The sequence below is a fragment of the Anolis sagrei genome, chromosome 6 (assembly GCF_037176765.1).
Source record: "Anolis sagrei isolate rAnoSag1 chromosome 6, rAnoSag1.mat, whole genome shotgun sequence".
Lineage (NCBI taxonomy): Eukaryota > Metazoa > Chordata > Lepidosauria > Squamata > Dactyloidae > Anolis > Anolis sagrei.
The window spans coordinates 27,610,492-27,635,844 of record NC_090026.1 but is presented as its reverse complement, the minus strand read 5'-3'; the positions used below and the strand labels follow the sequence as shown (position 1 = coordinate 27,635,844).

Sequence of the window (25,353 nt, the reverse complement as noted above, 5' to 3'; positions counted from 1 at the left end):
GAAAGGCACCAGGCTGAAAAGCATTGAAGTAGACACACCGTTTTTGCAGCCCCTATTGCAGAAGGGCATTAGAGGTGGTATTACATTGCAGTTTTTGTTGGATTTTTTATTAAAAACAATTGTGTAGGGATTGGAGCGGAATCCTGCCATCTTGCTTTTGCAATGTAAAATCACCTCTAAATTGGCCTAAACATTTTTGGGGGATTTTGTGGGATTTAGGAGACAACTGAGCTGCTGAGCTTGCTAACCGAAAGGTCAGTGGTTCGAATCCGAAGAGCTGGGGGAGCTCCTGCTGTTAGCCCCAGCTTCTGCCACCCTAGCAGCTCGAAAACATGCAAATGTGAGTAGAGCAATAGGTACTGCCTCGGCGGGAAGGTAATGGCATTCTATGCAGTCCTGCTAGCCACATGACCTAGGAGGTATCTACGGACAACGTCAGCTCTTCAGTTTAGAAATGGAGATCAGAACCACCCCCCAGAGTCAGACACAACTAGACGTAACATCAGGGGAAACCTTTACCTTTACTATTACTTTGGGGGCACAAAAGTGGGGAATCATCCAACTCATAGACTGTATTCCCCACCCACCTCTGAGGCTGGATCTACACTGCCATATAATCCAGATTATCAAAGCAGATAATCCACAATATCTGCTTTGAATTGGATCATATGAGTCTATAATGCCTTATAATGAAGGTCAAACTAGATAATTTGAGTTTTATATGACAGTGTAGATTCAGCCTGAGATAAGAAGTCCGTTGCCTCTTCTGTAATGAATTTGAGGTTGTGTGTTTCTTGGGGTACAGAATCTGTGCACCTCCAGATATTAGGAAACATCAGCTCCCATCAATCTTGGCCAGCAAAGCTGACAGTCCTGATGGGAGCTGTAATTCCATCCTTGTCTTGTTATTTAAAATATTCTACTTAGTCAATAGTTCTTCTCTGGCCACATAGAACTATTTATCTTGCCGTTTGGAAAAGTTATTTCTGGATTTCAGGTCCCAGAATCCATAAACCAGCATGGCCAGTGGCTGCTTGTAGTTCATAAAGTAAATCATTGTTTCTCAAGCAAACCTCAAGCATGTTGATAGTTACATAGTTTATGGTTTTGACTTTTGTGGATATCATTGTTCACAGATTTGATTAAGAATGTTATATCCAGGAAACTTGAGATCCTGTAGTGTAATTCTGTCATCAACTTAAAGGTCACACTGGAGGATCTAGACCAGTGGTTCTCAACCTGGGGTCCCCAGATGTTTTTGGCCTACAACTCCCAGAAATCCCAGACAGTTTGCCAGCTGTTAGGATTTCTGGGAGTTGAAGGCCAAAAACATCTGGGGACCCCAGGTTGAGAACCACTGATCTAGACTTTTCTATGAATGTCTAGAGCAATGTTTTTCAACCTGAGGGTCTGGAGCCCTGGAGAGGTCACAAAAGACCATCAGAAAACAGTACTCTGGACTAGGCTCAGAGTACTCTTTGATTGTAGGTTAACTAGAAATCCAAGCAACTACAGCTCCCAAATGACAAAATCACCCCCCCCCCCTCAACCCCACCAATATTCAAATTTGGACACATCGGATATTTGTGCCAAATTTGGTCCAGTGAATGAAAATACATCCTACATATCATATATTTACATTATAATTCACAACATTAGCAAAATTGCAGTTATGAAGTAGAAATGAAAATAATTTTATGGTTGGGGTCATCACAACATGAAGAACTGTATTAAGGGGTTGCGGCATTAGGAGGGTTGAGAACCACTGGTCTAGGGCTTCTTCTAGATTATCTGCTTTGAACTGGATAATATGGCAGTGTAGACTCATATAATCCAGTTCAAAGCAGAGAATGTGGATTATATGGCAGTGTAGAAGGGGCCCCAGTCTTCCAATGCAATTTTGTGGCCAGCTTCCAATGAAAGCTGACAACAAAGTCCTGTTGGAACATGCAGAATTTTTTTAGAGAGATTTTTTTATATAAATAAAGCAATTTTGTTATTTCCAGTTTTTCACTTTCAAAGGGGCCTTGTGCCCCTAACTTCAGTGAATGCGGAGGGCTGGCTGTCATTAACAAAATGTATAATAGACATCATTTTCCTCTCTGTGCCTTCCCAGGTTGCTTGCGGGGCCGACGCACTCAGACCAAATGCTTCCTTATCTTCAAGAACTTTGAAGTCTACGATGCGGCCCAAAAACTCTGTGAAGTCAGAGGAGGCCACCTGGCAATGCCTGCTGATGCCACCGAGCTGGCTGTCCTCCGCCGCTACCTCCATGATGCCTTCCAACCCTACAACTGGCCAGCCTGGGTGGGCATCCACGACCGCCGTTCTGAAGGGCTGTGGCTCTTTGAGAACGGGCATCGTGTCTCCGTCTTTGACTGGTACCGCGACCACTTAGTGACTCAACCCAACGGTGGTGCTCGTGAGAACTGTGTCTCCCTCAGCTCAGATGACGGGAAATGGTGGGACAATGACTGTGAGCGGCGCATGTATTACATCTGCGAGTATCGTCTTTAGGGATGGAGGCATCTGCTTCTGGTCAGGTTCAGGCCCTTGTGTGCTTCATTGAATGGATGCCCTTCCATTACCAGTATAATGATGATTAGCCCATCTAAGCAGCGATTGGCTACAACTTCTGGGAGGCAGTAGATTTGCCCATTTTTTGCATGTATGTATGAGTGCCTATTTCTTCTTCCAATGCATCCTAATATTCTTCCCCAGTGGAGAGGAATACACATCCCTCTAGGTGCTATTAGACTTCATTTTCCACCTCCCCATTGTGTCTAAAATAGAACATCATGGTTATCTCCATAGCATGTGAAGAGCGACTTTCTTTGTTCCATGCAACGATTATGGGAGTTGTAATCCAACTAAACCTGGAGAGTTGCACATTCCCGATCTCTGCCCTACCCAAAGGCACATGCAGCTGCAAATGGTCCTGTTTTGTTGTCTTATTTCAGGGAGGAGGAACCTGTGGCTTTCCAGAGGTTGGAGGATTTCAGCTCTGATCAGACTAAGCCAGGCTAGGCAATAGTGAGGCATGATGGGAGTTCAGCAATATCTGGAGGGTTACTCTCCCTCCATTCCTGTCTAAAAGTACATTGTGATCCTTATAACCACAGAATTCATATATGTGGTTTCTTTTACACTTGCTTTGGGAAAAATTTGCTAGGTCTTCAAAGTGATTTAATGGTATGCTCAATGGTACGCTGTCCCAGAAGTTGCACTGGAGGACCTAGCAAATTCCTAGAGAGATCATGGTATGCTGAACCAAAAGGAAGATAATTGAATGATGTTTGTCATACACATAGTTCAGATAACTGCAGTCTGACTGGGAATATACTCCCTTCATATATGGGGATCGTACCATATCCCACTTATTTGGTAGCCCTTCTAACCACAAGGTTAAGTTGTATTTAGCACAGACCTTGGAAAAGTTGTTTTTAGAATACAAGTTTCAGAATTTTCCATCAGCATGGCCATTTGTTATCTTGACTGATGGATTCTGGGACTTGTAGTCCATAAGAGTGGCTTTTCCAAGCTGTGATAAAGTCCCCTTCCAATAGGAAGATATACCCCCCACAGTTGCAAGCAAAGAATAATTCAGTTCCACAGGGCTTTGCTTTTTCTGTTGCCTGGTGATGCTCGCAGTACTCACACGGTTTAACAGGATCTATCTGGAACCAAATTACCCAAAGCGATTTAATGCACTTCAAAGCTCCAGAACCTGTTGTTTAGACCCCGTGGGGACCCTGCAGTCTGTTTCATATTGGATTGTATGATGGGGCTAAGGTCCACATAGAGAATTATTTTTGCTGCAGAGAAAACACCATTATCCTTCTCCAAACCAAGGGCAAAACGGGACTTGCGTGCCTCATTTCTTTCCAGTATGTATCTAGCATTGAGTCAGTCTGGGATCCCTAAACAGATTGGAGCTGTGATGTAACGAGGAGAATTTTAATCTGTGCCTCTGTCTGCTAATGATAATCAGTCTCCATGAAAGCTAGGGCATGGAAGAGTCCCAGTTTTGGACTACAAATCCCAGAATACCAGAGGACACTTCTGGATGTCATAGTCCAAAAAGAGCTCGGGCTAAAAACAGTTGTACTGGGGAAAAATTAAGTGTAATACAGTTGTTTTGGAATAAGAAACATTCAAGATAAGTCTTCTGATGATCACTCACATCACTTAGAATAATAGAATCATAGAGTTGGAAGAGACCTCGTGAGCTATCCAGTTCAACCCCCTGTCAAGAAGCAGGAAAATTACATTCAAAGTACCTCTGACAGATGGCCATCTAGCCTCTATTTAAAAGACTCCAAAGAAGGAGCCTCCACCACACTCCAGGGCAGAGAGTTCCACTGCTAAACAGCTCTCACAGTGAGGAAGTTCTTCCTAATGTTCAGGTGGAATCTCCTTTTCTGTATGACTTCCCCTCACATGCTGTATTTATACATGGCCATCACGTCTCCACTCAGCCTTCTCTTCTTCAGGCTAAACATGCCCAGCTCTTTAAGCCGCTCCTCACAGGGCTTGTTCTCCAGGCCCTTGATCATTTTAATTGCCCTCCCCTGGAACCATTCCAGCTTGTCAACATCTCCCTTCAAGTGTGATTCCAGATGTGGTCTGGCCAAAGCAGAATAGAGGGGTAGCATGACTTCCCTGGATTTAGACACTACTATTTCTCCAGGCCAAAATCCCATTGGCTTTTTAGCTGCTGCATGACACTGTGGGCTCATGTTCACCTTCCTGTCCACGAGGACTCCCAAGATCTTTTTCACACGTACTGCTATCAAGCCAGGCGTCCCCCATTCTAGATCTTTGCATTTCATTTTTTTTCTGCCTGAGTGGAGAGTATCTTACATTTATCCCTGTTGAAATTCATTTTGTTAATTTTGGCCCTTCTCTCAAATCTGTTAAGATCTTTTTGAATTCTGCTCTTGCCTTCTGGAATATTAGCTATCCCTCCCAATTTGGTGTCATCTGCAAACTTGATGATCATGCCTTCTAACATTAAGATGAGCATGCCTTCCACATTAAGGAAACATATGGTTTTAATTCTAAGATGCTTTTTACTTTATGGACCCTTTCAGAAATCCTATCATGTAGAAAACCGATAGACATCTTGTCCCCTGAACACCACAAGGTATTAAAAAAAAGTCTACTCTCTGCCTCCCCCTTATATAGGCAAATATGCAGGGAATTGATATGTTTCTCTCCTGGATGATTATCCCCTTTTTTAAACCCTTAAGAGACAAGGCTGACTTAGTACAGCATTTAGGACAGGGCTGGGAAGTATGTGTCTCCTTGATGTTGTTAGATTGCAGCTCCCATCATCCAATGGGCCATCCTGGCTAGGACTAATAGTAGTTGTGGTCCAACCACATCTATAGGGTTGCAGATTGCCCACTCCACTTTAGGTTTTCAGGCTAGCGTGTAAGCAGTCTTGTGTTGCTGGCCAGCACAGGGCAGATTCGCCTTCCTTCTCACATTGCCAAATAAAGTTTAGAAAGAACCGTGAATTGTAATTAATACTGCGTGTGGATTTTTCTCACTCGAACCAAAGCCCATGGATTGCTAAAACCACCTTGTCAGGGTTAAAATGGCTTAAGGAAATCTGAATACATCTTGGGACTCAGTGGGCAATACAATGAGCCAGTGTGGTGTAGTGGCTTGAGCATTGGAGATAAGAGTTCGAATCCCTGCTCATCCATGAAACTCACTTTGGGTGAGTGACACACATTCTCAGCCTCAGGGAATGGCAAATCTCTTCCGAACAAATCTTTCCAAGAAAACCCTATTGGGGATCAAGGGTTGCAGGGTTTGAGAGGAGTATTCCTTGAGTTTGTTTGATGTTTTAGTCAGGTAAAGAGTCAAGCAGACTTCTTTCAGAATAACAGTGTTTGTTTACTTATAACTCCATGTATTTTATGATACAGGCACATTTCTTTTGAGGGTTAAAAACTTCAAAAACGTTTGGAGAGTTTGTATCTTAAAACTTATAAACTTTAACTGTTTCTTCATTAACTATGTTGCTTTATACCAGTGGTTCTTAACCTGTGGGCCGCAGACCACCAGTGGGCCACAACGACAAAAATTTGGTCTGTGAGCCTCCTTTTTATTTTATTTTATTTCCACTCCTTTCCCGCCGGCTGCCACTCCTTCCCTGTTGCTGACCCTCCCCACCACCTTGGAAAGATCATATCAGCTCTTGATTATTAAATATGGTGACTACTGGATGGCATATGTTCTGTATCAGAAACTAGAGCTGTTGTGGTCTATCCAATGTAGTTTTCTGAATCGGCACCCCAAATAACCAAACCGAATCTAAGGTAAAGGTAAAGGTTTTCCCCTGGCATTAAGTCCAGTCGTGTCCGACTCTGGGGGTTGGTGCTCATCTCCATTTCTAAGCCGAAGAGCCGGTTTTGTCCATAGATGCCTCCAAAGTCATGTGGACTGCATGGTGCACCGTTATCTTCCCGCCAGAGTGGTCCCTGCTGATCTCACATTTGTGTGTTTGTGAACTGCTAGGTTGGCAGAAGCTGGGGTCTAACAGTGGTAGCTCATCCTGCTCAGATTCGAATCTGTGACCTAGCAATCAGCCCAGTGGTTTAATCAACTGCACCACCACCGAAACTAAAGTTGACCAAAAACTGATTTGTAATCCTTTTGGTACTAATGTTGATAAATGGTCCCTGGTCAAAAAAATTAGAGCTCAACTGACATTTCTAACCTCAACAGACATTTCTGTTCAGACCCAAGCATTCTAAACTGCCATTGAGGGCCCTTCTGTACAGCCCTAGTCCCAGAATATCAAGGCAGGAAATCCCACATTATCTGAGTATGGACTCAGCTAAGTCAGTTCAAAGTAGATATTGTGGGATTTTCGGCCTTGATATTCTGGGATATAGGGCTGTGCGGAAGGGCCCTAAGTCAAGTGACCTGCATCTCCTCCCACTGGTTTAGGTACATAGAGCCATGGTAGCTGCAAACTATAAATAAGAGATATACTTCAGGTGATAAAACAACACATTACAAAAAACAGACAAATATTCTATATAAATAAAAATGTAATGTTCGTTTGTGGGATTAACATAACTCAAAAGCCACTATATGAATTGACACCAAATTTGGACACAAGACACCTATGAAGCCAACAAGTGACCATCACTCATAAAAACACTGAAAAACACAATAGAAGAGACTTAAAAAGCCAAAAAATAAAAAATGCATTACAACGCATACACAAAACCACTTATATACACATATACACAAACATATACACACATACACACACACATAAGACACATGTATATACACACACACATACACACAGACTGGGCCACAGCAACGCGTGGCAGGGGACGGCTACTCTATATAAATAAAAATGCAATGTTCATTTCTGGGATTGACATAACTCAAAAACCACTGGGCAAATTGACACCAAATTTGGCCACAAGACACCTACTAACCCAAGGAGTGACCATCACTCAAAAAATTGATTTTGTCATTTGGGAGTTGTAGTTGCTGGGACTTATAGTTCAGAGCATTCTGAATTACACCAATGCTGAATTACACCAATGCTGGAATTGAACCAAACACGGCACACAGGACTCCCATGACCAACATGCACATTGATGAGCATTGACCTTGAATTTGGGAATTGTAGTTCACCTACATCCAGAGAGTGCTGTGGACCAAACTTGGCACGAATATTCCATATCCCCAAATATGCAGACAAATTGAGTTTGGGGGAAATAGACCTTGACATTGGGAGTTGTAGTTACTGGGATTTATAGTTCACCTACAATTAAAGAGCATTTTGAACCCCACCAATGACAGAATTGGAGCAAACTTCCCACACAGAACCCACATGTCCAACAGAAAATACTTAAGGCCATCCAGTCCACCTCCCTTCAGCAGGGCAAGAAAACGTCAACAAGGCCCTCCAGCCATAGCTATAGATAGATATGATTCACACACACACAGATATAATATCATAGATTTGAAAGGGACCCCTAAAGAAGGACAATTCTGTGTTCCCTGTTCCAGAATAGGCAAACCAAACAATCTCCACATCAACACTGACAAAGAAACAGCAAGAAATCCCGTTTACCGCAAGCATAAAGAAATTACATATATTAGAAACCAACACTTTCTAATTACTTCATTTTCTAGATCACCAGGCTGGGCCACACAACGTGTGGCAGGGGACAGCTAGTATATAAATAAAAATGTAATGTTCGTTTGTGAGATTAACATAACCCAAAAACCGCTGGACTAATTCACACCAAATCTGGACACAAGACACCTATGAGGCCAACGAGTGACCATCACTCAAAAAATTGATTTTGTCATTTGGGAGTTGTAGTTTCTGGGATTTATAGTTAACCTACAATCAAACAGCATTCTGAACTCCACCAGAATTTGGTGGGCATTGACCTTGAGTTTGGGAGCTGAAGTTCACATCCATCTAAAGAGCACTGTGGACTCAAACAATGTTGGATTTGGACCACACTTGGCACGAATATTCCATATGCCCAAACACAAATGGAGTTTGGGGGACATAGTCCTTGACATTTGGGATTTGTAGTTACTGGGATTTATAGTTTATCTACAACCAAAGAGCATTCTGAACCCCACAAACAACAGAATTGGGGAAAATTTTCCACACAGAACCCCCATGACCAACGGAAAATACTTAAGGCCATCCAGTCCAACTCCCTTCACCAGGGCAAGAAATTGTAATCAAAGCCCTCCTGACAAAGAGCCATCCAGCCATAGATATAGATAGATAGATATGATTAACACACACAGAGATGTAGTATCCTAGATTTGAAAGGGACCCCTAAAACAGAACATGTTGCCTGTTCCAGAGAAGGCAAACCAGACAATCTCTACATCAACACTGACAAACAAACAGCAAGAAATACTCCTTACCCACAAGCAGAAAGAAATTACATATATTAGAAACCAACAATTTCATGTTACTTTATTTTCCAGATCACCAGACTGGGCCACAGCAATGCGTGGCAGGAGACAACTAAATAAAAATATAATGTTCGTTGTGGGATTAACATAACTCAAAAACCCCTTGACAAATTGACACCAAATTTGGACACAGTATATCTATCAGGTTAACGAGTGACCATCACTCATAAAAATTCTGAAAAACACAGCAGAAGGGACTTAAAAGTAAAAAACAAACAAAAAAGATACTACAGCGCATGCGCAAAAGCAGCTCCCCCCTGGCAAACAACACACACAATAGCATATCCACACTCTCTTACTGGTGTTAAGTACCATTTCCAAACTATATATTAAGAAATTGAAAAAAAAAAACAGAGAAAGATGCAATAGATAACATGTTAACTGCAGCAGGATTACTGATAGCAAAGAATTGGAAAGGTAAAATAAATATATCAATTGAAGAATGGTATAAAGAATTATGGAAAATAGCAATAAATTATACATTGACATGTAGGTTAAGAGTCAGGAAAGGGGTATGGAAGAAAAACGATTTTGATAAAGTTTGGGGAAAATTTTATTGAGAATGGCTTAAAAGTAGTAGACGGGAAATTACCTCCACAAGAAGAAATGGTATTTTGGAAAGAGAATGCAAATGGAAGTGGCTCAGAAGGAGGGGGGGGGGGGGGGCAGAGAGGTGAAAAAAAAGTATACTAGATATATATACACCTATGGTTGATGTAACGAATTGAGGATGGAATATAAGAGTATTGAAGTATTGATGTATTCCAAGAAAACCAATATTTTTTTTTAAAAAAGAAATGTATTGAAACAGCTATGGATCAGGGCAGGAGGCAGACTGCGTAGGATAATAGACCGTTGGATGAGCGAAGGTTGGATTAAAGAGACTCTATGTAATTTTATAAACTGAAGTATATGTCGATTTGTAGTTTTCAGTTACCATGCCTCTATGTGTCTAAACCAGTGGGAGGAACTGCAGGTCACGTGACTAACTCCATGACAGTTTAGATTGTAGTTCTCAACCTGTGGTCCCCAGATGTTTTTGGCTTACAACTCCCAGAAATCCCAGCCAGTTGACCAGCTGTTAGGATTTTTGGGAGTTGAAGGCCAAAAACATCTGGGGACCCCAGGTTGAGAACCACTGGAATGTTCAGGTTTGAACAGAAATGTCAGTTGGGTTTCAAAATGTCAGTTTGAGCTCTGAGCCTGTTAGAGAACGTTCATTGAGTTTGGAATCAGCTTGAGTGTAGGAGCCTTTTAGTGTGCAGAAGCCAATGCTAGAAGCTAGTAAATGGTTGAGGCTTGTGTTTCCTTTGAAAGTAAACTCTTCTTAAAGAGAACTATGTAAAGCAACATAATTCATGAAGAAAGTTTAAATTTTTGACGTTTTTAACCCTGAAAAGAAATGTGCCTGTATCATTAAATACATGGAGTTATAAGTCAACAAACATTGTTATTCTAAAAGAAGTCTGCTTGAACTCTTTGCCTGCCTAAAGCATCAAATAAACTCAAATCCCTCAGGCAGGACTAGGATATTTAGATCAGTTGGCTTCATTTTGGTTTTTACTAAAACTTCAAGATCTATCATCCTGAACCAGCAGTAAAAGGTCTGCATTAAACACCAGATTGCCTCTGAACCTAGATTGTTTCCAGTACTAGAAATGAACTGAGAACCCAGCCCCTGTACACAAATGATCCCCCGACTAAGGCAAATTCATCTCTTTTATTGTCGCCATTGTTGTACAACCAAGAGAGTCGGAAATCCTTGTTGACCTACTGCATATTCCTCCCTGGAAACCTACATGCCTGCCCCGAGGCGTTAATCTTCTGTTATTTTCTGGTAGATAAATCTCTACGCAGCTGCCCTATTCCCCTGTCCTTACCCTTAATTAAAACAAGAGGCAGCTTTTTCTTAAAATAAAGCATTTTTATTTTTTTGTTGAAGGTTTGAGGTTACAACACAAAAGCCCCCCAAAAGCTTGCAGTCTTGGAGTAGGGTGGGGTCCCGCTCCTATGTAGAGGGTGATAATATTGGGGATGATTCTGTTCCTATTTTCCATTACATTTCTTCATCTTTTACCTTATAGGTTTTAATTTTCCAGTGACATGCAAACAAGGGGAAGATTGGGGGGGGGGGGGATGTATATGAAGGAGACTCTGGGAAAAGGAACACAAAGAGTAGTCAAACAGTGGCTAATGCTTTCTTTGGTTTCTTGTCGCCTTACTGGCCCAGAGTGGTAAAGTCAGGATGGCCAAAGAATATCCCAGATTTCCAAGAAGAGCCTGATGTCACCATAACTTTTTGGAGTGGTTTCTTGAGTACAGTACCTTAGGGCATGGTAGTGGAGAAGAAATGAAGACAGAGACATTCATCCCATTCACAAGGAGAATCTGGAAAGGGGGATTGATATTGGGTTGTTGTAGGTTTTATGGGCTATATGGCCATGTTCTAGAAGCATTCTCTCCTGACGTTTTGCCTGCATCTATGGCAGGTATCCTCCTCTGAAAAACCTACAACAACCCAGTGATTCTGGCCATGAAAGCCTTTGACAATACATACTATTTTCTCTCTCATCAACCCTTATCCCAAAGAACAAGAACAGTATGATGTTTATATGCTTTCCTGGGTCTTTCAATGTTGAATGATCAGTACTCTTCTTAACCAGAGGTAACGCATATTCATATATATATATTTAGGAAAGGGAGTATGAGGAACATTCATATTTAACATGGAAAACCATACCTCTGCCTTCTATAATATAATGAATAAAAATTCAGAACCACTTGTATTCCATGCTGTTTTTTCCCTCCCTTGAAGATGAGCTCCAATGGCCCTCCCACACTATTTCTGCTGCTTCTTCAATTCTTATATAGACTTCTGTTCCTCTAGGCTGCCACCTCTTCTATGTAGTCAGAGCTCCACCTATCCGCTTGCACATATGAAGTACACCAGCCCTGCATCTATTCCTCCATATCCTCCCCTGCCTCATCTGTGGACCATTCCTGTCCTCAAATGCTCTCGTCTTCCATTCCTTTCCAAAACCATCCCTGTCCTATGCAGTGTGCAGACACTTTCAAACAAAGGAATAACGGATGGCTCTAATATACACACCATGCATATATTAACTCTCTCTGTTATGTTCACCCTGCTCCCTTGCACATATGGAATATTCCTGCACTTCAAGCTTCACATCCCTTTCACCTAATCATATCATAAGCTCTTTTTCTCCTCAGCCTCCCCTTCTGTATGGAAGATGGACCATTCTACTTCTCCAAAATGACTATTAGCTGATAAGACTTCATCCCCCCACCGCTTTCCAGGTTATTTTGACATAAGGAAATAACTCCCACTGCTGGGTTCAGGGAAGACTAAATCCAAAATACACAGACCATGTCTCTCTCTCAGACGTAATTATTTGAAAGCTTAGAAAAGTCACTTTTTTGAACTACAAGTCCCACAAGCTGCCAATCATGTCATCTAGGGGGGATTCTTGTTGTAGTCTGGAAAAAAAAAAGATTTCTGAAACCCTTGCCATTTTCTTAGAAGGGGAAACAAGACTCTCCATTTTTATTCTGTATGTCCTTTGTGTGTGTTTGGGGTACAAGTGGCTAAAGAGTCTCTTGGCAGATATGTTGAAGGCTTTGCCCACCTGGCATTGGCAAGTCTTCATACAGCATGGCTCGGTTGCCATGGAGGAAGACCAGCATGTCCACATGCTCCGATGTCAGGGCTCTGCGCTTTGCACAGATGGCATCGCCAGCATTGCTGAAGAGCCAACCGGCAGGGACGGAGGTAGCAGGGACACCAAGCAGCTTGCGGGCTGCCTGGGCCAGCAGTGGGTACTGAGTGTGGTGTGTCTTCCACCATTGCAATGGCTCCTGGCCAAGGGCAGAGGCCTTGCTGGTTTGGAAGCTGGCTGTCTCTTGCTCGGCCTGCTGATGAGCAGAACTGATACCTGTGGCACTGCGCATACTGTACAGGTCTCCCAGCAGGAACTCGATGCCAGTGTCCTGCTTGGGCAGCTTTGCAGGCGGGGAGGAAGAGGTGGCATCAGGCAGGCCAGCAGTCAGTCCTGGGGACGCCTCAGCCAGGCACAATAATTCCGTCTTGAGCAAGTGCAGTGTTTCCACTCGGTCAGTATGGCTCAGGAAATCGAGGCCACGGAAGCGAGGGTCCAAAGCACAGGCCAGATTGAGGGCCTGGTTGACGTCCAAATTGGAGAACTGTTGGTTCAGCTCTTTTTGGGCTGCTGCTTTGGATTCCAGGGCTAGGGCCGAATCCCATTCACTGGCTACCAAGTGCTTGTAAAGGAGGCTGGTTAGCACGAGTTTGACAAGGGACAGGCTGGAGAAAGGATCTTTGGTAAATGTTGAGGTAGCAATGGCCATGGGTTTGAGGACTTTGACAGTATCCTGAAGGGCGGCCCAGTCCTGAGGACGCAGGGTTGCTTCCCCATCTGGGCCAAGCCCCGCCAGAAGTTCACTGTGCTCCATCAGGCCCTGCAAGATTGCATAGACACTGTGCCATTTGCCTCCGTCTCGCAGGAAGCGGCTGAGGTGAGTCTGCAAGAGTGGCTCCTGCATCCAGAGTTTCTCAGATCGCCCTGCCCCAGTGAGAGCCCAGGAGGCCAAGCGGTGAAGCCGCTCTAATGCCCTTTGTACTGTTGGCTGACCCAGCACAGCTTCCATGGCCGCTCGCAAGGCCTGCCCGATGCAAGGCAGAGCCGTCCAGCCAAGAGCTGCTGTGGCTTCTTGCATAGCGGCTCCTCTGAAGCCTCCCACTATGTATGAGGTACTCCCACGCACCCCCCACTCCTTACTTGCCTCAGCAAGGGCCTCAACCAAGCTTTCAGTGCTGGGCTCCTCAGGGATGGGGTGGCTCGAAAGGACCCATGTGCGGGGTTCAAAGCAGTCATCCACATAGTGCACAGTGAGTGTGAGGTAGGTGAGGTTGCTGCTGTGGCACCATATGTCCAGGCTGAGGGAGCATTGGGGCAGGACCTGCACCAACTCCCAGATTTTCCCCTTTACTTGGGTGTACATGTCCTTCAGCACAGTATGAGCCAGGGAGGAAGCATTGGGGGGCTTGTAGCTGGGATCTAAGACGCCCAGCATCTGCCCAAAACCTTCCCCTTCCACCACTTCTACAGGCATTAGGTCCAGCACAATGAAATCTGCCACAGCTCGTGTGGTCCTGCCAGGTATGGGAGTCCGAGAAGGTCCAAACTCACCCATCCCTACCATCCTTTTATCAAGAGTGGTGGTCTGAGTGCCCACCAGTTGGTTGTATTCACAACGGTGCTTGTAGATGAGATGCTGCCGCAAGTTGGTGGTATTGCCACTGTAGCTCAGCCGGACCCCGCAGAGCTTGCAAATTATCTTACTCTTGTCGAGGATGCGGCCATAAGCATCTCCCTGGAAGCCAAAGAAGGTCCAGTAGCGGCTTTGGGCCCTTCCCAACCCCACCAGATTCTGTGTCCCTTCCAGCATGGGAAAGGTGTTTGCTCCTGGTGGTGGAAGGCCTGGCTTGTGGAGGGGTAGGGCTGAAGCAGTGGCATCCCCATACAGGTACTGCGTCCGTGAGGAAGGGGCATAGGACACAGGCGGGGAGGATGGGGTCTTCAGGCGAAGCTCTTGGAAGAGTTTCATCAACAGCTCCTTCTCGCCAAACTCATATTTAAAGTGCTCACCTAGGAGGAGAGAGAGAACAACACATGCATGAGAGGCATCACAATACCTTAATATTGTTTATGCTGGCTGGTTCTGTTAGGAGCTGTAGGTCAAAACACCCAAAAGCTCACCACCTCTAAAGGAGACGCTATCATACCAGACAAAGTCTGGCCTATGAGACAATGTTCTACATATTAATGAAGTAAATGCGATTTGCAGCTGGCTGAGCAAACCTTGCTTCTGCTCCAAAGTTCATTGCGGTCACTTATATAAGAGGGATACACAAACTTTACATGGTCAGATTTGGGGGTGCCATAGTTTTCCATCTCTTCTTTTTGGTTTGTTTGTGACACCATGCCAGAACTCCAGGAATACTCAAGGCACCACTGGGACATAATGCATAGTCTCATATGACTAGCCATGTTCCCTTTCTTGACTCTAAGTTCAGAAGAACTGGACAGGCATTTTCTTTACTACCGAAGTCAGAAGAAATATTTGTCATTGCCTGGAGAAAAAAAATGAGCTTTTTGGCTGATTTGTTCCAAAGAGATGTTTATCAGTTTTTAAATGGGGCACAACATATAAAACCTTACATCAACTGGATGGTATTAGGCTATGGTTAACCATAGAAATGCTGGGAGACTACAGTGATTACAGGATGGTTTCTATTCTCTCAGAGGGTTGTTTGGCTTTTAATGGGTGATTTTTAGATCTAAGAAAAGGCCAGGCTAAGTAAGTGCAATATTCCTGTACATATTGTGCAGAAATGAGCTCATACACAATGCTTCCAAGATGTAATGTTTTACACAGAACTTGTTAAAGTTACTTTTTGGACAAGTTATGGAACTACCCAGTCATCATGGCCACCACTTTATGTCCAGGAAATTACTTTTGTGGGCTACACTTCCCTGAACTTCTGTCCGCAAAATGGCCAAGTTCTGCTTTTATGGCTGTGACTAGCAGAAGAGCCAAAAGACAATATACGAGAGTTGTTAGTTTGTACATGAGATGTATTGTTAAACACATTCTGTGATGTATATTCAATTACACAAATGTAAGAGTCATGTTATTCCCATCCCTGCAATCACCTGGTGCCAATTGTCAACTAGAAGCACCAATATGCTATTAGTGGTTTTGTTAGCATGCTGGACTGGGATGATCTAGGTTCAGAACCACTGTTCCCTCCCAAAATTTGCTGGGTAATCTTGGACCAAATCAGTCTGATGTATCTCACAATCTCGCTCTAGGCACAACACAGGGAAGAGGGATGTCTTGTTACTCGTCATCAGCAAACTGGAGGACATGTGGGCTATACATTTTACTAATTACTTAATAAATAATAAATATACACTTTGACCTGGTGTAAGGTGGTTTTCTGTGATATGGCCAAAACCTACAGGGTTGATGGGAGAAAAGGAAGGCAAGAAAGATTGCTAGCATAAATAAAAAATCGTCTCCCTCCCTTCTTGTGCCTACCTAAGCGCAAGCCCAGAGTGCGGGCATACTCCTCTCCAATCCACACCAGCAGTTCTGTATCAGCAGGTATAGTTTGGCAGACCCGGTAGTAGATATAGCCTCGGTGCTGAAAAACGGTGAGGTTCTGCTCATCCTCAGTGGAGGCACATGCCACGTATCTGGAGAGGAGAAAAAAATCACTCAGGGGTTTAGACATATGTTTTACTTTCTGACTGATGTATCAAGTAGTGTAACTACTCTGTACAGCTCAAGTGAGTGGTGAACCCCCAGTCCTCATGCACCTGTGAAATTCTTCTGAACAAGAGTCCAAGTTATGAATGATGGACAACGAATTCACTATGACGACTGACCATTGTTATTATGTGATTGCATTTTGCTGTTATAATGTTTTAATTGAATATGTTATATGATGTTTTTAATGATTGTTTTGTGATTTTATTGTTGGAAACTGGCCCGAGTCCCCTGATAGAGGGGAGAAGGCCGGTATACAAAATTGCTAAATAAATAAATAAATAAATAAATAAGTTAGAGGAGGGAGAGGAGGGCAATTCTGCCTATTGTTGGGCAAGAATGGGCAAACTGTGACCAGTGCTTAGTGTACTTTTTAAGGTTCCCAGGGGTTAAAATCCTTTTTTAATGACCTCTACAAGGCACACATTTTCTTTGTTTTATTTCTAAAATTGGAAGTGAATTTTATCCCTTCCAACTACTAAAATGCACCCCCTCCCAAACTTACTATATAGTATTTTGAAATAATAATTATTTATTGAAGTGACTGTAATGGGTGTGAGTGGCCCACTGAGGCCTCCCGAGGGGCTAATGCAACCCCTAGCCCCCCATAATGAATAATCCCATGGCACTAGATTAGAAGGAGAACATCTTAGCCTTAGAACAGCATTTCTCAACTTGGGGGTCGGGACCCCTGGGGAGGTCGTGAGGGGGTGTCAGAGGAGTCAGCAAAGACCATCAGAAAACACAGTATTTTCTGTTGGTCATGGGGGTTCTGTGTGAGAAGTTTGGCCCAATTCTCTCAGTGGGGTTCAGAATGCTCTTTGGTTGTAGGTGAACTATAAAAATCCCAGCAACGACAACTCCCAAATGTCATGCTCTATTTTCCCCAAACTCCACCAGTGTTCACATTTGGACATAGTGCATATTTGTGCCAAGTTTGGTCCAGATCCATCACTGTTTGAGTCCACAGTGCTCTCTGGATGAAGGTGAACTACAACTCCAAAACTCATGGTCAATTCCCACCAAACCCTTCCAGTATTATATATCGGTCATGGGAGTTCTGTGTGCCAAGTTTGGTTCAATTTCATCGTTGGTGGAGTTCAGAATGCTCTTTGATTATAGGTGAACTATTAATCCCAGCAACTAAAACTTCCAAATTACAAAATAAATCCCCACCCCACCAGTATTCTAATTTGGGCGTATCGGGTATTTGTGCCAAATTTGATCCAGTGAATGAAAATACATCCTACATATCAGATATTTACATTACAATTCATAACAGTAGCAAAATTACAGTTATGAATTAGCTATGAAAATAAGTTTATGGTTGGGGGTTGCCACAACATGAGGGACTGTATTATGGGGTCACGGCATGAGGAAGGTTGAGAAGCACCTTCAGGACCACACCTGAAAATATCCATGTGGCTATCAAAGTGACATTTGAACCATTAAGCTCCAATTGTGCAAATTCTTTTACTGCTGTGGGTGAGGCCTCTTCCTCTTAAAATACTCACTTCATCCAGCTGGATCTGGAATCATCCGATGCATCAATAAAGAAATAAGAGCCACTGTCTCGCACCTGAAGAGGGGATGAAACAATCATCAAGTGGAAAAATCTCAAAGCTTCTCCCAGAACTTGGAAAAATTGATAGAAAGTAATTATTCCATGCTTTGTTCCCCGCCCTCATCTAAGAAGTTTCAGAACATTATGGAAATGATGTGAAAAGTGGAGTAGAGATGAGTCTAAGTTACAGGGTCGAAAGCAAATTGTGTATGTGTCATGAACTGGGTTTTGGAAAAGTTTGCCTATTAGGCTTATCGACTGTACATCCAACCCCCAAAGCCCTTTCTACTCTCTTAGTTGGGTTTCTAGATAAGCAAGACCAACAAAGACAGAACTGGTAAAGAAGCGCCATCTACAGTAGATTTGGAAAAATCACTTTAAGCAGGAACAGGATGTTAGGCTTGTACATATACCTTTTTATTGTCTTTAATGGAACTCAAACAATTCTGATGGTGGCATGAATAGAAAAATCTGTGGATGCTCATGTCCCATTATGTAACAATGGTGCAGTAAAATGGTGCCCTTTATATAAAGTGAACCCAAACAGGAAATCGGGTAGACAGGAGGATCACTGGAACACACTTTAGAGTCTGGAGTCATTAGTTTTTGGGGAGCTACTATCTATTTTCATGTGGCTTTTCCCCTCCTGTTGCCAAGCCTATCTTGGCATAGCTATACCAATGTCATGCAGCATGAAGACATTACCCAAGACAACTGGATAGTAACAGAAGCTGCCTTGCAGGGTTATAGGTTCTCCGAGAACAAACGTCTCTTACCGCCCAGGAATAACGGGTGCAGTCACTGTGTTCTCGGACCACTTCACCTTCATAGGGCCCAAAGATGCAGCCCTGAGGCAGAACTGGGAGAGTGCTCCAGACGCCAAAGCCTCCTTGGAGACGATCCTTGACCACAAGTCCTTCCGGCAGAGAGAGCAAGGCCCGCGACGGAGCCCTTTCTGGAACAGGGGAGTCGGCCACAAAAGTAGGGGGACCGTGCTGTGGGCAGGACTCTCGGAAATAAAGGCGGCACTCTTCACAGACTGGGGAGAGGAGAAAAGAGGTGTTTATAGACCTGCTCCTGCTGGACCCTCATGGATCAGTCAAACACTCCACAAAATAGTTGTGAGAATCAAGTGGTGAGAGGTTTGCAAGTACTAGGAATGACCAAAGTGATAGTCCATGAATGAAAAATAAACGCTAAATAAAATTGCCAATCTTCCACAACAAATAACTTTAAATTTCACTGATATAGACAAAAGAAATCAACTGACAAAAACACCATAGCCCAAATTTAAAGACTGAAACAATTTCACATATTTATTAAGAATTTACAATACAGCAAAACATGTACCAATATTATAGTCAGTCCAAATCTGCCAGTTGTAGATGAATTTAGGAGGGCCAAATATGGTTATGAAATTCAGGGGTGAGAGGGATTAAACAATGTAAGGATGAAAACAAAAATACCAGCACATTTTAGCACAAGGGTATTAATTTCACTAACTAACCCAACATGATTTTGGAGCTTTCACATGTCTACCGACCAAACTAAAACTGTACTCCAACCATTAAGGAGTGTTGACACTGTTTATTCATTCAGTCACTTCCAATCCTTTGTGACCTCATGGACGAGCTCCCTGTTGGCTGTGGCCACCCCCCAACTCCTTCAGAGTCAAGTCAGTCACTTCAAGGAAAACATCCATCCACCTTGCTCTTGATCGGCTCCTCTTCCTTTTTCCTTCCCTTTTCCCCAGAATCGTTTTTTTCTCCAAGCTTTCCTGTCTTCTTATTATGTGGCCAAAGTACTTTGCCTCTAATATCCTACCCTCCAGTGAGCGGCTGGGCATTATTTCCTGGAGTATGGACTGGTTGGATCTTCTTGTGGTCCAAGACACTCTCAGAATTTTCCTCCAATACCACAGTTCAAAAGCATCTATCTTCTTTCGTTCCGCCTTCCTTATGGTCCAGCTCTTGCATCCGTAGGTTACTAAGGGGAATACCACTGCTTTAACTATGCAGATCTTTGTTAGCTGGTCCATGAGGTCACAAATACAGCAAAATACTATTTTATTGAGATTGGTCATTGCTCTCCTCCCAAGAAGCAAACGTCTTCTGATTTCCTGGCTGCAGTCTGCGTCTGCCGTAATCTTCGTAACTAGAAATACAAAGTCTGTCATTGCCTTCACGTTTTCTCCCTCTGTTTGCCAGTTATCGATCAGTCCAGTTGCCATAATCTTGGGTTTTTTTATGCTTAATTGCAACCCAGCCTTTGCACTTTCTTCTTTGACCTTGGTTAGAAGGCTCCTCAGCTCACTTTCAGCCATCAAAGTGGTATCATCTGCATATCTAAGGTTGTTAATGTTTCTTCCAGCAATTTTAACTCCAGTCTTGGATTTGTCAAGTCCCAAATGTCACATGATGTGTTTTGCATACAAGTTGAATAGGTTGGGTGAGAGTATACAGCCCTGCCATACTCCTTTCCTAATCTTGAACCAGTGTGTCATTCCATAGTCTGTTCTAACTGCTGCTACTTGGGAGCCCTTCCACACAGCCCTATATTCCAGAATATCAAGGCAGAAAATCCAACATTTTCTGCTTTGAAATGGAATATATGACCTTGAAACTGCAAGGCCACTACATGCTAATCAAGGTGGCCAATTGCAACATTCACACCTGCCTCAAGCTGACAAGAGCTCTTTCTCCCAGCCTGGACATTTCACAGATATATAAACCCCATTTTCCTAGTGACCAAACAGACCTCATAACCTCTGAGGAGGCCTACCATGAATGCAGGCGAAACATCAGGAGAGAATGCTTCTGGAACATGGCCATACAGCCCAAAAAATTCACAACAACCCAGTGATTCTGGTCATGAAAGCCTTCGACAATACATTACTCCTTAATACATACTGAAGAAGATACAAAGACAAGATGAAAAAGCGTCACACAGCTGCTCACTTGTGATGAGTAAAAAGCACCTCCTGGTGATCAGCTGAAAAGTTTTGCAGTTCTCTTATCTATTGTCATGTCAGGCTAAAAATGGCTCACCCAGGCATCTGTGAGCACTGGAATGATAACATCCAAGGGAAAGAGACTTCTGATATTTGTGACAAGATAAAAATGCCATTTTACTGTTACTCACATAGCAGCTCATCCTCCAAATGGGTGCGAGCGTCCTCAGCTACTTGCATGGCTTGCATTGATGGGCCTGAAATGCAATAGGAAGGAATTACTTGAGCCGAGGCTAGATCCTCCCATTTCCCTCACTGCTTTGCACCTCCAGAATGTTGAGAAGGTTTTCAGAGAGTGCAAAACCAACAATCTGAGAGGATTTTGGAAACTGCAGTTACGAAAGTAATTGGATTATATGGCAGCAGAGTTGTAGCTTGCTGAGGCACCAGACGGCTATAGACCTTGGGAAAATGACAACTCCCATGATCCCATGTCAGTTAAAGTCATGTTAAACTGCATTAATTCTACAGTGTGGATGCACTTACACTCTGCAGATGAGCAGTCCCAGGACACAGCAAAGTCCCATTGGGAAGTAAGCATCCCTTCCTCCTTTTTGCATGCAAAGTCCCTGCATGTGACACTACATTTATGCACCTATGCTGATCCCCCCATCACAATAAAGAATGAACGCAGTTTGATCCTACTTCAACAGCCATGGCTCAATGCTATGGAGTTCTGGGAGTTGTAGTGTCCCATGGTATTAAACTTTTCTGGCAAAGAGTGCTGGTGCCTCACCTCACCAAAGCTCTACACCAGGAGTCCTCAAACAATGGGTTGGATATGGCCCTCCAAGGTCATTTACTCAGGGTCAACCTAAGTCTGACACAAAAATAACAATCCTATCTCATCAGCCAAAAGCAGGCCCACACTTCCCACTGAAATACTAATAAGTTTATATTTGTTTAAATTGTTCTTCATTTTAATTATTGTATTGTTTTTAAATGTCATTTGCACTACAAATAAGATATGTGCCGTGTGCATAGGAATTTATTCACACTTTTTTCAAATTATAATCCGGCCCTCCAACAGTTTGAGGGACTGTGAATTGGCCCCCTGTTTAAAAAATTTGAGGACCCCTGCTCTAGGTGCTCTTACTGCCTATGACAGGGGAAACCAGCTGATTCCTAATCCATCTAAAACACAGACATGTGCTTTTCACCTTAAGAACAGGAGCCCCGGTGGTGCAATGGGTTAAACCCCTCAAATCAAATCATTTATTTCGGTCATAGACCAGCACAGGAAATAAGTCACAGTTTCATACAAACTTGGTACATTTAGTACATTAAAAATATAAATATAAATACTGAAGCACAATAGGGGCGAGGGAGCGGAAGGGGAAACAGGGTAAAAATATACAATGTACAGGTCAATCAGCAAATTATAGATCCAGGGAAGATGATTACTGGACACAGAGTTAACTTTTGGGACTAGTCATCCCCTGATGGCTTTTGTATGCTGCTGCACAGAATTTTGCAGTTAAACCCTGTGCCAGTAGGACTGAAGACCAACAGGTTGTAGGTTCAAATCTGGGGAGAGCAAGGATGAGCTCCCTCTATCAGCTGCAGCACATCATGCGGGGACATGAGAGAAGCCAAAGATGGTAAAACATCAAAACATCTGGGCATCCCCTGGGCAACGTCCTTGCAGACAGACAATTCTCTCACACCAGAAGCGACTTGCAGTTTCTCAAGTTGCTCCTGACACGACCAAAAAAACCCCCAAAACCTTAAGAACAGACAAGCATTTTACACTCTGGGGATTACCTGGGAAGGAATCCCACTGGAGCATTGCAGCACACCCAAATACCTAGGAGTTACCCTGGACCGTGCTCTGACCTACAAGAAGCACTGCCTGAATATCAAGCAAAAAGTGGGTGCTAGAAACAATTATTGTTATTTATTTAGAACTTTTATAACCCGGTCTTCTCAACCTCCGAAGAGGGACTCAGGCCAGCTAACAACAGAAAATCCATACACAAATAAACTAATAACACAATAACATCATAATACATTAAAATACAAACCAAATAAATACATAAAGCCAGATCGTCAAGATAAAATCATAATATCCTACGAAAGCTGACTGGCACAACCTGGGGATCACAACCAGATACAGTGAAGACATCTGCCCTTGCACTATGCTACTCTGCTGCTGGGTATGCATGCCCAGTGTGGAGCTGCAGGCTATTGAAGACTGCTCTACCCCCTGCTGTGCTCTTTGCTTCAGTGTGAGCTAGGAGGCAGGATTCAACCTCCCCCCCCCCCCCCCATTTTTAACCCCCTCTCAATATTTTTTTCTGACTATGGCCCTGCATCTCACCACGCTAAAACAGTGGATGTGGCTCTTAATGAGTCATGCCGTATTATCATGGGGTGTCTGTGCTCTACACCACTGGAGAAATTACACTGTTTAGCCAGTATTGCACCACCTGACATCTGTTGGGAAGTATTATTATTATCATTATTATTATTATTATTATTATTATTAGTCGTGTCAGGAGCGACTTGAGAAACTATTGGGAAGTAGCAACCAGTAATGAAAGGACCAAGACAGTGAAATCTCTGGCCCATCCCTTGTTTGGATATCAGCCAGCACACCAACAACTTAAATCAAGAATTAGTTTTCTAAGATATACAGAGACATTCACTGGAACATCTCAGCAAGCGAGAGTCCAAAAGTGGCAGGCTAAAACTCAGAACCTCAAGCCATGGCTGATATTAGATGAGAGACTCCCCTCTGGGCATACAGAAAAGTGGGCGACTTGGCGCTGAACAGGCACCACGAGATGCAGAGTCAACCTTAAGAAAAGTGGAGTCAACGGCATGCGAGTGTGGAGAAGAGCAAACCACAGACTACTTGCAACAATTCAGTCTGAGCCCTGCCACATGCACAAGGGAGGACCTTCTCATAGCAACACCAGATGCATTTAATAGAATGCCAAGTTTTCAAACTTTGTGTTTTTTTTAAATACAATACAACTGTACCCTTGGTTTCCCCCCTAATATGATAAATAAAGAACCAAACTACAAACCCCAGGATGCCACAGCATTGAGCAATGGCAGTTAAAGCGGTGTTAAACCGCATTGATTCTGCAGTGTGGATGCAGCTATGGCTGATAGCCCATCTCTCCCCATTGCACCCCTCCTTCCTTCCCTTCAATGCCCTGCTTGGGTGGAGCTGGATCGATGCTGCTGCGGCAATTCCTCCGGACGACGGGGCGCCTTTGTGGGAGGGAGAGAAGGAAGGAGGGGTCGCGACGGATGAAAGGAAAGAAAAGAGGGAAGAAGCCAGTCCCCCCTGGAAAGCGCACCTGTCCAGCTAGGAAACCCCGCTCTCATCCGCGGCCACCATCCATCTGAACACCAAGCCTGCTGCAGACACCTTCTCTACATCAGTGACACCTTTCCCAAACACTCCGCCAATCAGAGCTCATCTGCTCAACGTTGCAGCCAATAAGAGCCTTGCCGGGGGTGATACCTTAAACCAATAGGGGGACCTAGTAGGCAAGGAAATTTCTCTCGCCACTCCCAAAGGCGGGGCTTTGTACAGTCGTAGCCAATGAATTCACGGGATTCATTCCACTGTGATAATGGAGTGCGTGTTGTTCAAGCATTCTTCGGCCGGGAGGGGGCGGGACCAATAGGAGAGGAGATATGTCAAAGCGGAGAGCCGTGCACTGGACTTCGACTCCCAGAAGCCTCAGCTGCCTCAACCAATGCTCAAGGATTTTGGGAGATGTAGTCCAAAACGCTTAAATGCCCAGAGTTTGGGTTGCAGCTAAACGTCAAAAAAAACCAAGATTATGGCAACAAGAATGATTGACAACTGGAAAATAGAGGGAGAAACCGTGGAGGCCGTGACAGACTTTGTATTTCTAGGTGCAAAGATTACTGCAGACGCAGACTGTGGCCAGGAAATCAGAAGATGCTTACTTCTTGGGAGGAGAGCAATGTCCAATCTCGATAAAATAGTAAAGAGTAGAGACATCAGACTGGCAACAAAGATCCGCCTAGTCAAAGCCATGGTATTCCCTGTAGTAACCTACGGATGTGAGAGCTGGACCTTAGGGAAGGCTGAGCGAAGGAAGATCGATGCTTTTGAGCTGTGGTGTTGGAGGAAAGTTCTGAGAGTGCCTTGGACTGCGAGAAGATCCAACCAGTCCATCCTCCAGGAAATAAAGCCCGAATGCTCACTGGAGGGAAAGATACTAGAGACAAAGTTGAAGTACTTTGGTCACATCATGAGGAGACAGGAAAGCCTAGAGAAGACAATTATGCTGGGGAAAGTGGAAGGCAAAAGGAAGAGGGGCCGACCAAGGGCAAGATGGATGGATGGCATCCTTGAAGTGACTGGACTGACCTTGAGGGAGCTGGGGGTGGTAACGACCGACAGGGAGCTCTGGCGTGGGCTGGT

At 43.8% G+C, this 25,353-nt stretch overlaps 2 protein-coding genes across 2 annotated transcripts in view; one reads left to right on the top strand and one right to left on the bottom strand.

Annotated features, from left to right (window-relative positions):
• CLEC11A (C-type lectin domain containing 11A) overlaps positions 1-5,522 on the top strand; it is a 34,927-nt gene extending 29,405 nt beyond the window's left edge. The window contains exon 4 of the mRNA XM_060780706.2: positions 2,117-5,522. Within this exon, the coding sequence (XP_060636689.2) occupies positions 2,117-2,517 (401 nt within the window). The 3' untranslated portion in view covers positions 2,518-5,522. The remainder of the gene's footprint in view (positions 1-2,116) is intronic.
• Positions 5,523-12,523: 7,001 nt separating this feature from the next.
• On the bottom strand, positions 12,524-24,352 carry LOC132778078 (E3 SUMO-protein ligase ZBED1-like). Its single transcript, XM_060780701.2, has 6 exons — positions 24,251-24,352; positions 21,071-21,136; positions 18,706-18,968; positions 17,880-17,944; positions 16,135-16,292; positions 12,524-14,678 (listed from the first exon to the last, which is right to left on the bottom strand). Exons 1-6 carry the CDS (start codon positions 24,276-24,278, stop codon positions 12,598-12,600), a joined length of 2,661 nt encoding a protein of 886 aa, XP_060636684.2. The 5' UTR covers positions 24,279-24,352; the 3' UTR covers positions 12,524-12,597.
• Between the last annotated feature and the right edge of the window lie 1,001 nt (positions 24,353-25,353).